The 15,934-nt window shown below is 31.2% G+C and overlaps 4 protein-coding genes across 4 annotated transcripts; 2 read left to right on the forward strand and 2 right to left on the reverse strand.

Annotated features, from left to right (window-relative positions):
• Positions 1-550: 550 nt before the first annotated feature.
• On the reverse strand, positions 551-10,521 carry BX663DRAFT_457281 (uncharacterized protein). Its single transcript, XM_051523879.1, has 18 exons — positions 10,264-10,521; positions 10,106-10,167; positions 9,791-9,872; positions 9,105-9,723; positions 8,046-9,013; positions 7,644-7,958; positions 6,368-7,573; positions 6,067-6,297; positions 5,910-5,978; positions 5,607-5,849; positions 5,363-5,525; positions 4,173-5,263; positions 3,785-4,085; positions 3,406-3,713; positions 2,821-3,321; positions 2,088-2,748; positions 1,082-2,021; positions 551-1,008 (listed from the first exon to the last, which is right to left on the reverse strand). Exons 1-18 carry the CDS (start codon positions 10,315-10,317, stop codon positions 741-743), a joined length of 8,082 nt encoding a protein of 2,693 aa, XP_051381133.1. The 5' UTR covers positions 10,318-10,521; the 3' UTR covers positions 551-740.
• Positions 10,522-12,061: 1,540 nt separating this feature from the next.
• Positions 12,062-12,382, reverse strand: BX663DRAFT_412883 (uncharacterized protein; the record flags this gene model as incomplete). Its single annotated transcript, XM_051522314.1, has 1 exon — positions 12,062-12,382. A coding segment is annotated over one exon (321 nt), but the record flags the coding sequence as incomplete, so codon positions are not given.
• A 1,380-nt stretch (positions 12,383-13,762) lies between these two features.
• On the forward strand, positions 13,763-14,531 carry BX663DRAFT_114201 (uncharacterized protein). Its single transcript, XM_051521501.1, has 3 exons — positions 13,763-13,853; positions 13,910-14,107; positions 14,186-14,531. Exons 2-3 carry the CDS (start codon positions 14,012-14,014, stop codon positions 14,429-14,431), a joined length of 342 nt encoding a protein of 113 aa, XP_051381135.1. The 5' UTR covers positions 13,763-13,853; positions 13,910-14,011; the 3' UTR covers positions 14,432-14,531.
• On the forward strand, positions 14,532-15,545 carry BX663DRAFT_114187 (uncharacterized protein). The gene is made up of 2 exons (XM_051521500.1): positions 14,532-14,691; positions 14,779-15,545. Exons 1-2 carry the CDS (start codon positions 14,632-14,634, stop codon positions 15,454-15,456), a joined length of 738 nt encoding a protein of 245 aa, XP_051381136.1. The 5' UTR covers positions 14,532-14,631; the 3' UTR covers positions 15,457-15,545.
• Positions 15,546-15,934: the final 389 nt, after the last annotated feature.

Here is a 15,934-nt window from a genome sequence, read left to right on the forward strand (position 1 = left end):
TTTCATCATAAAAATATGAGAATGAAGCAGCAAAATCACTACCAAACGATTCAGAATATTTGATTTAATGGGGTTTATCGACTTTATTTAGAATGTTGGATCTACTCATTTTTCCTTGCATTTGAGATGGGTCAATGAAGTTAATTTTAATTTGAAATTTGCTCATTTCACACTTTTGCACATCTTGCGTCAATTCGCTAGTTTAAAGAGGTAGTAATATTGTTTAACACATATTCAATATTTTTCTATTCTTAAAATTATATGTCATATAGTAGAAACCCGTACTAATTTACATTATTTTTTTTTCTAGTTACTTGGGCCTAGTTTTAAAGGCAAAAGTTTTAAAGATGTTTGCTCAAAAATTTAGAATTTTTTTTTTCTGTCAAAGTAAGCATGAATTATGCGAATTGTGTATATTATCTAAAATCAAAATGATAGAGGAGCTTTAGAATCCCACAATTGTATAGCATTTCCTAATATGCTTTGACATATTACTTACAAAAAAAATTAACATACATAGATTTAATCTTTAATATGTATAGTATAAGTTATGTATGTTGCATTTATTAATATTATTATTATACTATAAGTTTTAAATATTATGTATATATCATTAAGTATATAAATATTCATGTGTAAATTGAGCATATTCATGTTATCATGTCTTTTTTTCTCTCTCTCTTTCTCTTTCTCTTTGATTAAAATTAAGGTGTATAAAGTAACTTTTTTTTTTTCATAGTCTATGCAATAACTAGTTCAATAATTTCACTTGCAAGTTTTGCATTTTGCAATGTGTTTATTGAAGTCGCTCCAAAAGTAGGATCACCAAGTGCAGAAAACCCTACTCGTTCTAACAATACTTTTTGGCTAGGATTGGCTTTTCTAGATACGTCACTAAATGCAGGATTTGAACAAGCAATTAAAAGAATTGTCTTTACTGATTCAATAATAGGTTGGCATGTGCTACTTAGTACGATTTGATTCATTTTAGGCAAAAGTGCATCATATCTGTGTAATAATAATAAAAAATAACATATAAGTAGGCGATTTAATATGTAGGAAGTAGATAATTAGAACTTACACCACAGAAAATACTTCAGGCATTGAGTTAGCCGCTTCAGCTAGCAAACCATATAAAAAGAGTTTTTCATTATTATTTTCGACCATTTGTAACTGTGTAGCTAACATTGAAGTAAGTAAAAGAGCAGTTGTCTCGTCGTTAATGTCAAGTTTATCAAATACACCTTCATAAAATGGTTTGAGATTGCCAGAATCATCTTCTTCGTCATCATCACTAACATCAAAATCAGAATCTGCTACACCTGTTAACCGTAAAACTTCTTTGAGAGTTTCATTTTTAGCTGCAAGAGGTAGTAGTCCGGCTAAATACCCAAGTGTTTGAGAATCAATTGAATTTAAATTATTAGCATGTTTACATTCAATATCTAAAAATGTAGTTAACCCCTGAAAGATAATTTCTCTAGCGTTGTTATAACGAAGTCCTTTCAAGAAAATACAAGAAATAGCAAATGAAAAATGTGATTCGAAATTGATACCACATAATTCATCCAACTTTTTAGCGATATCAGCCATTGGTTCACGAGCAGCAAGAAGAATATCAACAATACGTTCGCCAGTAAAATATTCATCAGCATCTAAAGCTCGTAAAATAGATAGCAATAAGCCAATAGCCATAGAGAATATGGATCCATTATTAATTTCTACTAAAGCAATAGCAATCCAAAATAACGGTAAAAGATAACGAGAATCTGGTGGTAAACTTTCTACAATATTCTTAAGGCACATCATAATACTTAAAACTAGATTAGGATCAGATTCGTTGAAAATAGCTAATGCACCTCTTAAAGCCACTAATATTTGATAAAGTAAATCATCATCTACTTCTTCTTTTCCTAAACATCCTAGAGCAACAAAGGCTTGTGGCTGTATAGCAGGGTTAAACTGAAAAGCAGTGCTGGCAACTAGACTCATCCATCGAGCTCTCCAAGCATTAGCCATATCTTTTTTTTTTAAAAAAAATAAATAAATGAAATAAATATTATAATAATCAACGTTTATATACATACCAGCTGATGGTGCACCATAGGTAATCACTTCTAGCAAATTATTAACTATAGCTTCTAAAGCAATTAATGGAATAGGTTCTAAATTATCTGATAATGTTTCCGATGATATGGTAAAAGCATTTGTATGTGGTTTAAATAAACCAAATAAAAGACGATATTTTGTATCAGAAATTTCACTGAGAATTAATTGCAATTTTTTGACATTGGCTTCCTGGATTGGCATAGTTGTACACAAAGATTGGATAATATTAACAACGAGTCCATGAACAGAAGCACGAATGATAGTTGGACCAACACCGACAACTAGCGAAATAACATAAAATATTTCAGGAACAGAACTCTTAACGGGGCCCCGGTTATTGAAAGAAAGCATTAATACAAAACGAATTAGAATAGCAATCTCATTCCAAATCCAGTGGTCTGTTAAAGATTTAGACGGCTTGAAGGATGTCTTTTGTAAAACTTTTCGTAAGCGAGTAATTACTTTTCCCTTAACAGTAATATTTGAGAGAGTCACAAATGTATCTGCCATAGCTTCTGCTTGAGGTGAACCAACTCCATGCTCAATTGAAAATTGAATAAACGAATCCAATACGATGTTTAAAATATCATCAATTTGTCCAATAGTCTTCCAAACTTTAGCTTGAACTAATTTGTACATCTACAGTATATAAAATAAAATAAAATAAATACATATATATAAAATTTTAGTTACCTATATAACTACACTTACATCAGTTCGAGCAACTGTCAAATCAATTAAATTACGTAAAACTTCTTTTGTCTTTGTAATATCATTATCATTTTTTGTACCCATATTTTTACAGAATTTAGAAAGATTTGGAAGCCAAGGTGCCATATAATCTAGACAAAGATAACGTAACGGTTCACTTGATTTTTGAAATCCTATAAAGCATTCACTCAGAAACTCTAAAGTTAAACTCTGTTGATTTCGAGCAATTTTTTCGCTGATATTAACAACAAACATAGTGCTGTTAGCAGGCAAACATAAATCTCTGGCATCTAGAAGTTGATTACCGACTTCAAAATGGAAAGTAATACTCAAAGCGTATAAAAGATTATAGGCTGCAAGTCTAAGACTAGGATCATTACTACCAATATTAAGTAGCGCCATATTAAGTAATCTTCCTGGTACATCATTAGGACGAATCGTTCTCTCTGAGATATTACTTGGTTTTGTCATTTCAAGCCTTCTTTTATTGTGTCGAATTGTCTACAAAAAAAAACAAAATAATTACTCATTTTTCTATATATATATTTGTTTTTACCTTTTGATATGTAGTTTATATTTACTTACATTGATAATAATTTCACGCTTTAAAGATGAGAATATATGATGTGTATTTCCTTTATTGTATTTAAAGTGAAATTCGTATGCATTCTCTTGACTACGTGAGTTGTTTATCATTGTCAAGTCTTCAATATCAGCAATTGCGTAAACATCATTGATAATTGTAGAGACACCATAAAGGAATTCTTGTTTACGTACTGTCATCACTTGAATATATAAAGAATTAACCTTGATTGTAATTGGGATATTCATTTTATATTGAGAAAGCTTGTTAACTGGATGAAATACATGGCATGGCTCTGTATCCAAAGATGCTATTGTATAATAACATTAGTATAACCCCTCTCAAAAAATATATATATATAAATTTCTTATAGATACATACTAGTTGATTTTGGAAGACGGACTTCGCTAGGGTTAATGAATTCATACAATTCAGTAAGCGTTACAGCGAAGGATAATCTTTTTGTCATCTTGTGCGATAAAGGACGAGACAGTCTTTTAACATATTTTCGAAGATGTGAATTAGGATTGTACATTAAAATACTTGCCAAGTTATCAGATGCATTAAATGGCAACAGTTGTATAATTTGATTTATATATTGAATAGGGATTTCATTCATAGAGGAGAATAAGGTCATATCAAGTACAAGTTCAAAACTTTTGTTTGAAGCACGCTCTACTGTCTAAATACATATATACATACATACATAAATTAGTTCAAATTTATTGTCTAGATGTAAAAAAAAAAAAAAAGGTTGTAAGATAGATACCTGTAATATATGATATACTAATAATTCAAAATCAATACTATCAGCTGTGATATTTCTAGCAATGAGATAAAATACAGGTCGATTTGCTTTTGAAACTCCACCTTCATAAAAGATATTCTTTGAAACAATTGGTTCTACACTACGATGACTATTGCGACGCATAAATTCAGCGTAGAGTTGATTTGCTGCTGCATATGTATAACTTCTCAATCCACTAAACTCTTGCTTAGAGGCTTCTGGAGGTCTACCTAGTTGAGCTAACAAATTAGAAAATTTATCAAATTGGCGTTTCCACATAATGGCACTTTCTTGATTCGTGTATTGTCTTAGTCTTCTTGTTGCAACTTCTCTAGATATACGCTCCATATTATCAAACAAAACTCTATGTAAACAACTGTAATCCTTTTCTTCCATAGGTCGAATCTCGAGTCCAGCATTATCACTACCATTGGGGCTCATATCACCCTTATTTGCATTTGTAATATTAGATTTAACTGAAACATTTGAGATTTCACGAAGGAAACTAGTCACTTTATAGATATTATTTGTTAGAAAATCATTTAGTACTATCATGTATGCTTCTTTAGCACCAAAGAGAACATTGTTGGCCAGATTCTGAATGACTTTTGTTGTAATTAAATGACCACGCTTCATGTCACGTGAAATCACTATATTTGATTTAACTAACCCTTCCGATTCTGGTGATACAATAGCTGGGCAAAAGAAACGTAAGAAAATAAATGCACCAACAGCAGTATATTTTGCCTCTGGATAACGTTCACGAACAGCAGTTAATATACAATGACACACTTCACGAAACGCTCTTGGCGCTTCGTTTGCTGAAGCACAAATAGCATTTAAGAAGAGCTCGGTTGCATTGATGACATTCTGTTTATTTTTATGAACATCTTCACCATTACCAACTTTTGATGAGTCCAATTCAAACGTTTTTTCTTCTGCTGGCTTTTCAGATAATTTTATAAAAACAGGTTGTAAAACGGAACGAACATAATCTGCTCCATTCTGTTTTGCAAATACAGATAAAAGTCGAGTAGCAATACTTGTTCGTCTTAATAACTCTGTCTCACTATCTACAAAAAGTATACAAATATATATAATATCAGTAAAATAATATCAAAATATAAAGGAAGAGAGGAGGAGGAGGAAGGGGGGAAAGGAAAGTAAGATACCTGTATTTTGAACCTCTCGTTCAATCACTGCCTTCAATAATACAAGGACTTTTCCTCTAGAGGCAAAACAGGCTAGTAAGGCATTTGCAGCATCCTCAATATCTGAAGCAGGGCACACATCACAAAGTGATAGAGCAATATTTAAATCAAGATCCACAAGCATCTATCAAATCAAATAAGTCAAAATTCCCTTATACAAATATATACAAATATATATATGTATATGTATATATATAGGACTTACATCTACAAGTTTCTCATAACGATCCGTTATTACTGTTTCTGCTAAAGTTTCAAATTCAGTTCCCTGATTAAGAATGTTTGTTAAAACTTTCATAAATGCCGTCCTCATTTGTGTATCATCATGATAACCCATTGACAAAGAATATTTTAACCCAATGTCAACATTCGCACTTAACAGGTTAGACATAGCCAATATCGTACTTTCTTTCAAGGGAGCCAAGTAGGTTGACATATTATCCTTATTCTAAATGTAAAATAAACAACTTTATAATCAATAAACGACTATTCATTTATAAGGACTTACTTTTCCTATAGAATGAACACCATTTTCTAAGTAATGACGAGCGCGATAAGATGCACTATCAGACTCAGTCTAAATATAACATATTAATCATTCAAACAATATTCCATTTTCTAATTAGTTACTCCTCCCCCTTTTTTTTTTAAAAAAATTTTTTTACCTCTGAATCTTTACATCTGTTAAGCAATTTTAAGAAAAAAGTAAAATACTTGTAAAATATTCGGCTTTTAACAGGTGTTGGATCAACCTCATGTACTGGATCAGGTGATTGAAGAGGTAATTGATGTAGTAGACTAACAATCGTATTCAAGCATGCCAAGTCCAATTCTCGATGCATTTTTTCGCTTTGTGTTGTTCCAAAAGAAACAGAATGATTCACCATATCAGGTTTCTATATATATAAATAAGTATATAAGAAACAGTGATTAAACATATATATATATATATATATATAATTTTACCAAAGAAAAATCACTTGTCCATTCCACAATAATTTCAAGTAGCTTATTACGTAATCTAAACTCTTGTCGAAGAGTCACTTTATCCTTCTTCATCATTAAAACTTCAGTTAATTGACAAAACTTAATCTTAATTTTCAATGCTAATTGTTCACTTCCTAGTTTGTTTAAGTATTTAGCATATTGATCAATTAAACTACTAAGATCAACTGTCAAAAGATTTTCAGGAGAGTCCTCCATACGATCAAGCACTAATTTTAATACGCTAATTGCTTGCTCTACAAACAATGTGTTACGGCTATTACAAACTGGATCTCCTTCAGTTCCAAAATACTTGGTCAAGGCTGTTTCCATATAACGGAATAGCATAGGATAAAGTGCAGGTGAAAGATCAGTACCAAGGATTTCCTTGACCCATTCGCGAATAATAATATTATCACAAAGTAAGAGATCAATCATTTCCATAACGAATCTATTCACCATAGCAGATGATTCAGTAGGTGTAGAAATTCGTTTTAGTGTAGGTTGATCATTATAACGGGATGAAGTTGGTGAAGAAGGCGCTGATGATGGTAAAGCTGTATCTGCCATCAGACAAATACCTCCTAAAGCTGCTAAAAAACCTGCATAATTCTGCCACTCAGAATATTTGTCATCATCCATACTATTCGTCTCTGTTCTAATACTACTCAATGATAATGAATGTGTCTGTCTATTCGATGAGGATGTGGGGTTTCTAAGTTTATCATGCCATGCTGGAACACCTCTTCTTATATTGTTACTATTGTTTACAACGTTCTCTTGAAGTTCATCTTTAGATTCGTCGTGGAATTTTATTATTGAAGGCGTCATATATTTCCATCTTTTATATACTTCTTCCCATGCTGCAAGATTTCCTGGTGCATAATGTGTCATAATTCTAAGTAATTTTCGTATTTGTTTTTGTTGAGATTTACGACCTGTGACGATACCACTATTAGCCGAGAGTTGTTTATAAATAGGAAGATTTTCGACAAGCATTGATACTACATGCTGAGGGTCATCGATACTTTCTGTAAGCTGTGATTCTGTACATATATGACCGAGACAAGTAATAGCTGATGAACAAATTTCAATATCGGACGAGCAAAGTAAAACTAATAATGCTACCTCCAACCCAATGGATGCCTGTAATCGTTCTCTTGTATCTGATCCTTGAGATGCAATGTCCTTTTTGTATACATATATATAATATATTAATAATAATTACTTTATATTTACAAATTATCTATTATCTTACCCTATGTGCTCTCAGAAATTCATTTCTTGATTCAAAAAGCTTTTTTAATAATTCTAATAAACGCCTTAATCCATCCTCTTTTTCTCTATTATCTAAAAGTTGTTTAGCTAATGCAAACATGACCTGTGATGAAATTTTCCAAAAGGACTCTATAAAGTTTGGAGAAGAGCTCCACTCTAAAATATATGAAGGCTGATGCAATTTATAAAGACATACAGCAGCAGCATCTCTAATGAATTGATTCTGAATACGAAGACAATTTGTAATAGCTACCATAACAGTTGCATTCTTATCAAAGCGATCTACATTATCACCCTATCATAAGCCCCCCAAAAAAAAATTAATCTGTATCCTTCATTTAATTTTTTTTTTTTTTTTTTTTTTTTGGAAAACATAACATACACGTATAACCAGGTTTGGATCAGTTTGATACAATCTTAATAAATCCAAAACAAGTTCTAAGCGTTCACTGTATGGATCTATACGAATTTCCCTTTTTGTCTTTTTATCATTTGTTGAATTATTATTCATCGCCTTACGACCATTTGAACCAGGATTTAGAGTGATATTATCGATCTTTGAAAAATCTTTACTTGCAAACTCTATAAATAAATCTTTTAAAGGACCTGACAATGAATCATACAATGCTGTTACAGAGGGATTCCATGGAAGTCTATTTTCTTCTGAAGCAATAGCAAGACAAGCTTTAACTAAACTAATTTTAAATAATGTAGGTGATCGTTGATTAAGACATGTCGGGAACAAACTTCGTAAGGTGTGCCTAGGATTAAGACGAAATAGGGCAACAAGACAATCTGCTAATAAAGAACGATGATCAATAATGATTCCTAGCCCACTCATTAAACTATCTGCAATCAAGGGCCTATCTCGATCAAAGAGTTGATTCCTTAACTCGGTCTCTATATCAGGTACAATATGTCGAAGAGCAGAAGCCTCTGTCTTTGGCACATAGGTCGCCGCTTTACAGATATCTGCATAACAAATAGCAGCTAATTCAGCCATTCGACCTGGTTTTAAAGAATTTTTGAGAGTAGCAAGGAAAAACGTCTTTTTTGAATTTACATTTCTATGACCATCCGGATTAGCTGATGAACATAAAAGATCAGGACAAAGAATAAGAAGCATCGTCTGTAACGGCCAAAGGTTAGCTTTCTTTCTAGTTGTATCTGCTAAGGATAAACAAATTTCAAACAACACATCTGGACCACCATCCAATTTTTTCTGACTTTGACATAATTGCATAAATTCACTTGGATAAGTTTCAATCCAACCCCAAATAGCTCTACGAAGAATAGCTGCGACAATAAGCTGAGTTGTTTTCTTTAAATTGGGGAAATTCAAACAAAGCTCTAGATAAATTTAGGTTAATATATGTATGTATGTATGTATTATATTTATAATACATATATAAATATGTATAAATATATAGCGTTAGTATACCTGAAAGAATAATACTAAGCCTTTTCGAATTTAATGAACAACATTCTAATAATCGCATATCTGATGTCTCTGGATTTTCATCACTCGTTGTGGATAAATAAAGAATACGTGTTCTAACTCTTAGAAACACTATATTCCAATTGCTTGCACTCAAATAAGCAATCACTCTACTAATAGCTTTATATATATCTAAAATGATATCAGCTGAAGTTTTTGTTATATTGCTAGCAGTATAATATTCGGTTCTAGTTATTTGAGTGTTATGATTTGTCATATGTCCATATTCCCTTTCCTCCATAATAGTTAGTTGATGCATCATACGACATACAACAGCTAAAACATGTTTTGCAACAGAATCTTCAAATGGTGGAGGATCTTCCATTTCGATAAGTGAAGGTCCATCCGATGCAGACCATTTACTATAACGAGATGAGCTATCAAAACTCTGTATTGAGCTTTCATATCCTCCAGCGACAGAAGATGCCTTTACTGATACACTATCAGATTTAATATCCCTTATATATTGCCAATGATGTTGCATACATGCTGAGAGTAAACGAAGAATAAATAATTGTGATTGTAGGTTCTCATGTGGAAAATTTTCCTCATTTGTTGGCATCTAAAATAAAATAATAAAGTTAATTTTATTAACTTTAATTTTTTCGGGTATATTTTGATAATTTTACTTTGACACCGTCTAATAGGTTTAGTAAAGTAATTGCTATTGTCGGTAATCTAAACTTTGATAATTCAATCAAAGCAGCAACTAATAAAAAATAAATAAATAAATAAATATGTATCGTACATATTCGATTCTGTTTTTTAAAAAAAAAAATCCGAACTTGCATCTCCCCACTTTTTTTTTTTTTTTTTTTTTTTTTTTTTTTTTTTGTATGTTGAATATACCTCTAAAATGATGACACATGTACAAAAGAAAAAAAAAGTTTAAATATTTATATTAAAAGCATTATTAAATAAATAAATATATAAAGGACACATACGTTTGATTTATAAGAGGATCATTTTCTAGAACTTCTAATTTTTTTCCACTATTACTAGGTAGCTAAGGAGAGAAACAAAAAACACGTTTGTAAAGAGATAAGTATTTATCTTTATTTATTTATTTTTTTGATCTTTATATATGTATGTATATATATACCCTGATAAGTAATCGATTCACTAAACTCGCAATAAGTTTTGTATCTGGACTCATTTATGAATTATAACAAATGACATGTAATGTCTATAATCGATCGTCTTTTTGTTTTTATTTTTATTTTTGTAATGTCTTCTTCAAGTGACTGAGTTCAGTATGTTTGTACGTACGTATAAATATATGTATATGTTTATATATATATAGTTATATATATCTTTATATTTATATACAAAATAAAATCTAAAAAGAAGAAGATAATCAATAAGAAAAAGAAAAATAATAAAAGAAAGAAAATCTTACCAAATGCAATTCCCCGGGTACCTTAAAGCGGGGTTTGTCTTCTACTTGCTGCTGCTACTGTTACAGGCACGGTGTTTAATCTTAAATAAGATGATTGGAACTCATTTTATGATCTGGGGTTGAAAAAATAATACGATTAAACATTTTTTTTTTATATTTTTATAAATTGAAATTTATAAAGCGACCTATGGGCACATAATATCTTTGCTATATTGCATTGCCCAGGTCAGTTCAAATTATGTGAAAAAAAAAGTATCTAAAAACCCTCTTACAGGACAAGAGGTAAAAAGGTAAAGGAAAGGAAGAAGAGAAGGTGAGAAAGAAAGGGAGAATATTATTAACAAGTTTAAAGGGACAGTCAGTTGAATAATTTCCTGCCTGGATCAAGAAGTGGAGGGGGTAGTTTGTCGTGCATTAAGTAATCTATTTTCTGTAGAATGGTATACATAACTGGCCAGCGATAGAACCAGGCATAATGAAAAAATAATACAGTATTTTTGGTTGAGTTTGGGACGTTTTTAAAAAACTTTGGAAAATTTTGAAAATCATTTTGAGATCCCATTTACTTTTTTTTTGGACTTTGTAAAAATCAGTTTGAGACGCAAGTAAGATTTATTAAGACGTAAAAATGGGAAAGAGATAGTATTATTTCAAGCCAATTCCTTTTTGCAAACACCTATCCCAGTATGAAGTTGCGTGTTTAACCCAACCCTGATAATCCTGCGTAGTAACAGTTTTACATGCTTCGAGCGGGTTTCGTCTGATATTTTTTTTTTGATTTTGGACCAGCACTCTTCGATAGGATTTAGAAAAGGTGAATATGACAGCATGAATAGAGGTTTATAGTCCCGAGCTTTTATGACATTAACAACAAATTTACTATGATGTATTTTGCAGTTGTCCATCACAATAAAATGCCCTTTCATATCATTTTGGTCCATTACATCCATAATTGATTCCATGAATTTCAAAATATGATACGCAGTTGGTACCCTTTTTGAGAGGTTTAGGCTTTTGGTTTGATGTATCTGCTTTCCTCTTCTTTGAATCACGCTCATTCGGATTATACTCTTTTTCAAGCTGTACAGCTTCATGTTTCTTTAAGGGTTCAACTTTAGAAAAACTAAGGATCCCTCTTGCAGTTATGCAACTAATGATGCTGATATTCACACCTTTTTTATTATAAACCTTTACTTTCGCTGGTTCACCAACTCTCGACCAAGCTCTGCTTCTCATCATTTGTGAATGAAAACCGGCTTCATCTACAAACACACAGTTTTTCAAAAAATCGACACCTACTGCTTTCCACTGAGTTATCACATGGTATCGAAGATTTAAAGTCCTTTGTGAGTCTCTTTCTGCAGTGTATTTGCTCGCTTACTTGAGACTCAAAAAAACATTTCTCACGAATATGAGTGCAAAGGCTTGAAATAGCAACATCACCTATTTCTAGAAAGTTGCTTAATAACTGCGATCTGGCTTCTTCAAGAACAATCGATGGATTTTTATCAAAAAGAACAATCAAGAATTCGGTATGTTCTTGAAATAGTTTTTCAGGTTTGACAGTTTTTGGTTTGACTGTTGTGCTTGGAAGTACGTGCCCGTCACCACTATTAAACTCGTCCAAAAGTCTATAAGCACCTGAATGAGGTATGTTGCATACCGCAGCCGTTTTAGGGACAGATAACCCCTCTTCTTGGAGCATCTTGATGAATCTTTCTATCTGGTCTGCTCCGTACTTTTTATATTTCCTCGTACTGAGCTTGACTTTACTCATGTCAACTGTAATTTCCTCCACTAAGTCTTCCATTGGCTGAGGTTCGATTACTTATTGATTTAAAAATTCAAAATGAACTAAATTATTCATTATACCAAAATCAAGCTCATAGTTATCAACTTTCATCTCATATTGTGCTCTCTTAGTAAGGATTCGGTTTCTGGGTTGTACTCAATGCAGTCCATTTAGTATGAAGTTTCAAGAAAAAAGAAACTGTCTAAAAGCCAAAGTCTTAATTTTTAAAGTATAGTCTAAATGTAATTTATTTTATGTCTTAAAAAAACTAAATAAGGTCCCAAAAGTTTTTAAAAACGTCTCAAACTTAACCAAAAATACTGTACAGTATTTCTACCCATCTCGTTCCTCCTCAACTTGTTTCCACTACATAAACCTCGTCGTCCTTCTGATTGTACGAGCTGGTATACTTTATGGCCTATTCTTTGTACAACTCTACATGAACTTGATTACTAGTTCCATGATGAATTTCCTCCTAATCTTGTCGATCCTGGTCTCAAGCTGCTGAATTGGTTGTCCAAGTAATAGTGTGTGTCTTCCTGATCACTTTAATCTGGTTTGTATTTAAATTGTTTCTTCTCACTTTCTCACTTTTTCGCTTTTTCCTCCTTATATTTTCTCTTAATTCCAAAATACTGCTCTTTTCTTTTTTCCCTTCTTGTCCTTTAGGAAGGTTTTTATTCTTTATTTCCCCTTCATAACTGGCTCGGGCAATATTGCGCATTTATTTCGTCGCTACATGCTCATTGCCAAAAAAAATAATAATAATAATAAAAATCAGAATTTAATCGTAATCTGTGACTTGAAAGATCAAGAAAGACAATAAGAGTGATTATTATTCGTAAAAAAAAAATGGTTCAAGCAGAGATACAAGGATGATATATCTTCGTTCTGTTGTAGTATATATTTTTATATATATACTTTATATATTGAAGAAAAATAAGTACAAGTCTATCTTTATATCGATACTAAAGGATGTAACAAATTTCAACTAGAACATAATATGTGATCTAAAGGTTCTCGAGTAGTAGAGAAACTATCTTGAACAGCATATATTCAAGTGGGCACTACCTGTTAATTGAGTATTATTTAGATAATAGTCACTTATTTTTTATTTTATTTTTATTTTTTTTTTACTAATTTCAAAACACTGAAGTGGGCTCCAATCATACAATTATTTGGAGAAACTCTTATTACAGATATGTTTATTTACTTCTTTTACTGCTTGATGATTGTAGTATAATTATAAAACTATCATTTGAAACCCAGCAAAACATACATGTTAAATATAATGCGCGTTTTCGCGTTACTGTGCTCCGAATATTTATAAATAAATAAATAAATATACGCATTTTTGTTTTGTTGTTGGTTTTAAAGGCAAATGAGCGAAATGGACTTTAATGAGGATCTGTTTGATTTTGAGGATTTAAATCCAGATGATCTAGAAAAATTAGCAAAAGAGGAACAGTACTACATGAGTACACAAATGCAGACAGATAATGTACAAGAGAATAATCATAAAGTTGATGAAAATTTCGTAGCTTCTACTCAAAATAGATCTATTATAGATTCAACAATAGATGATTATGTATGAAATATATATATGAGATATATTCTATTCATATTTATGTATAAGAATTTGTTTTAGACTAAAAACAAATGCAAGAATTAAAATATAAGTTATATCTTACAGAAGTGAAAAATAAAAAGTTAGAATCTAAATTAAAAGATGTTGAAGAATTAGCTAGAGTCAAAGTATAGATGATATATAGAATTTTTATAAAAAAAAAGTAAATAAATATTCATGTATGTATGTATGTATTAAATACCTAGGAACATGAAGTACTTAATTTGAAAAAACAAGTGACAAAGTACCAAACTGATATTGATCAAAGTCAGTCAAAAAGGGTCTTTCCTGGTACACCTTTTCCTACTAAACTAAAAGCTTTAAAACCTAAAAAATATTCAATCCTATTTTTCCTCATGAAGGAAGTTTATTATCATCAGCTTCTTCAGATCAAAAATCATCTACAGTATCATCTCAACAATCAATATCAACTAATGTACCGAAACTACTAGCATCACCTACACAGCAACCACAACAGGAGCATAGTACACCTTCATCCATTAAAGACGAACGAATAAGTAATAAAGATACATCTACCTTTCAGCAAGCTGTCCTACAGGAGCCTTCATTATCATCATCATCATCATCAGCAGCAGCAGCAGCAGCAGTTGTTCCATTTAAAGCAGGATCGATTGTATCTAATAAAGTAAAAATGAGACCAAAAAATCAGATACAACGTTCACCTTTAGAGCAAACAGAAAGTGAAGAACATGTAAACCTACATAATTATATGAACCATTTTTGAGCAATACTAACGTTTCTTTTTCTTTTTCTTTTTTTTTGTACATAAATAAATTAGCTGCAATTATATAAAATTCTTTTCGACACTATCTTTAAAGAATGGAATAAAACACAAAACTTTTCAAAGGAATTCAATACATCACTTGTACCGTCACGTATTAAATCATTCAGTGAACAATTTTCAGCACAATTCATTCCATCTCAAGATTCCCATACATGCTCTCTTAAAGGACTAGAGCAATTGCAAATTCTTTCTAGAGAAATCAATCATGCTATCCTTTCTTCTGAAAATGCAAAAATAACGTGTCGTATCCTATTAGTTAATTTTCGATTCTGTCTATCTGTCTGTCATGAGGAAGGACTGTATGAAATTATACAACTAATTGCAGAAATTATCAATAAATTGACAGTTCATTTCTTATTTACAAGAGATTTATTATTTCAAGAACTCCTTATCGATTCAACGCATTCGACACTCTATCAACTAGCGCAAGCATTTACTCATTTCCCATTTTCAAAGCTACCTCCAGAATATTACATCATACAAGAGAATAGTCAAGTTTATGACATGAGTTATACTGAAATCATAAAATTATCGGAGAAATATGACGTTCTTCCTTCAGCGATCATCAAAGCCCGTGACACGAAGCGAACACCAAAAGAAGCATTTCCAACTGTGAAAGCGATTTTGGAGATATTCACTCGTGTAGCACAAGATAACAGTAAATCAATGTAAAAGTTCAATTTCAATTTTTAATTTAATTTAATTTAATTTTAAAAACCTTACAATCAAGACACTCACATTTCAATTAGGAATAAACTTCAGTTCCTTATTACAAATGAATCCTTTTTAAAGTTGATATCAACAGATACACCTTATGAAATTCTAAACAAGATTTGGGGACTTTTACAAATGATTGTACTGGATAAAAATTGGATGAATATAAAGACGATGAATGATAACACTGAAATCGACTTTTGTTTAGACATTGTTTTTCGTTTATCTAATTTATTGAGTGTGCCTCAATTATCAATTCCTTCAGAAAAAGTAAATTTTAAATATATATATATAAAGACATTGCAATTTGTAAAATATAACTTGGTATTCATTTTCAATGCTTTTATTTTGTTAGTGGTATCTTTTACGTAGAAGAATACTTTATATATTAGGTGAAATGGCTCAAGTTCAATTACCAGCAGAGATATTACATGCA

Source organism: Cokeromyces recurvatus (genome assembly GCF_025118155.1).
Source record: "Cokeromyces recurvatus strain NRRL 2243 chromosome Unknown BX663scaffold_19, whole genome shotgun sequence".
Taxonomy (NCBI): domain Eukaryota; kingdom Fungi; phylum Mucoromycota; class Mucoromycetes; order Mucorales; family Mucoraceae; genus Cokeromyces; species Cokeromyces recurvatus.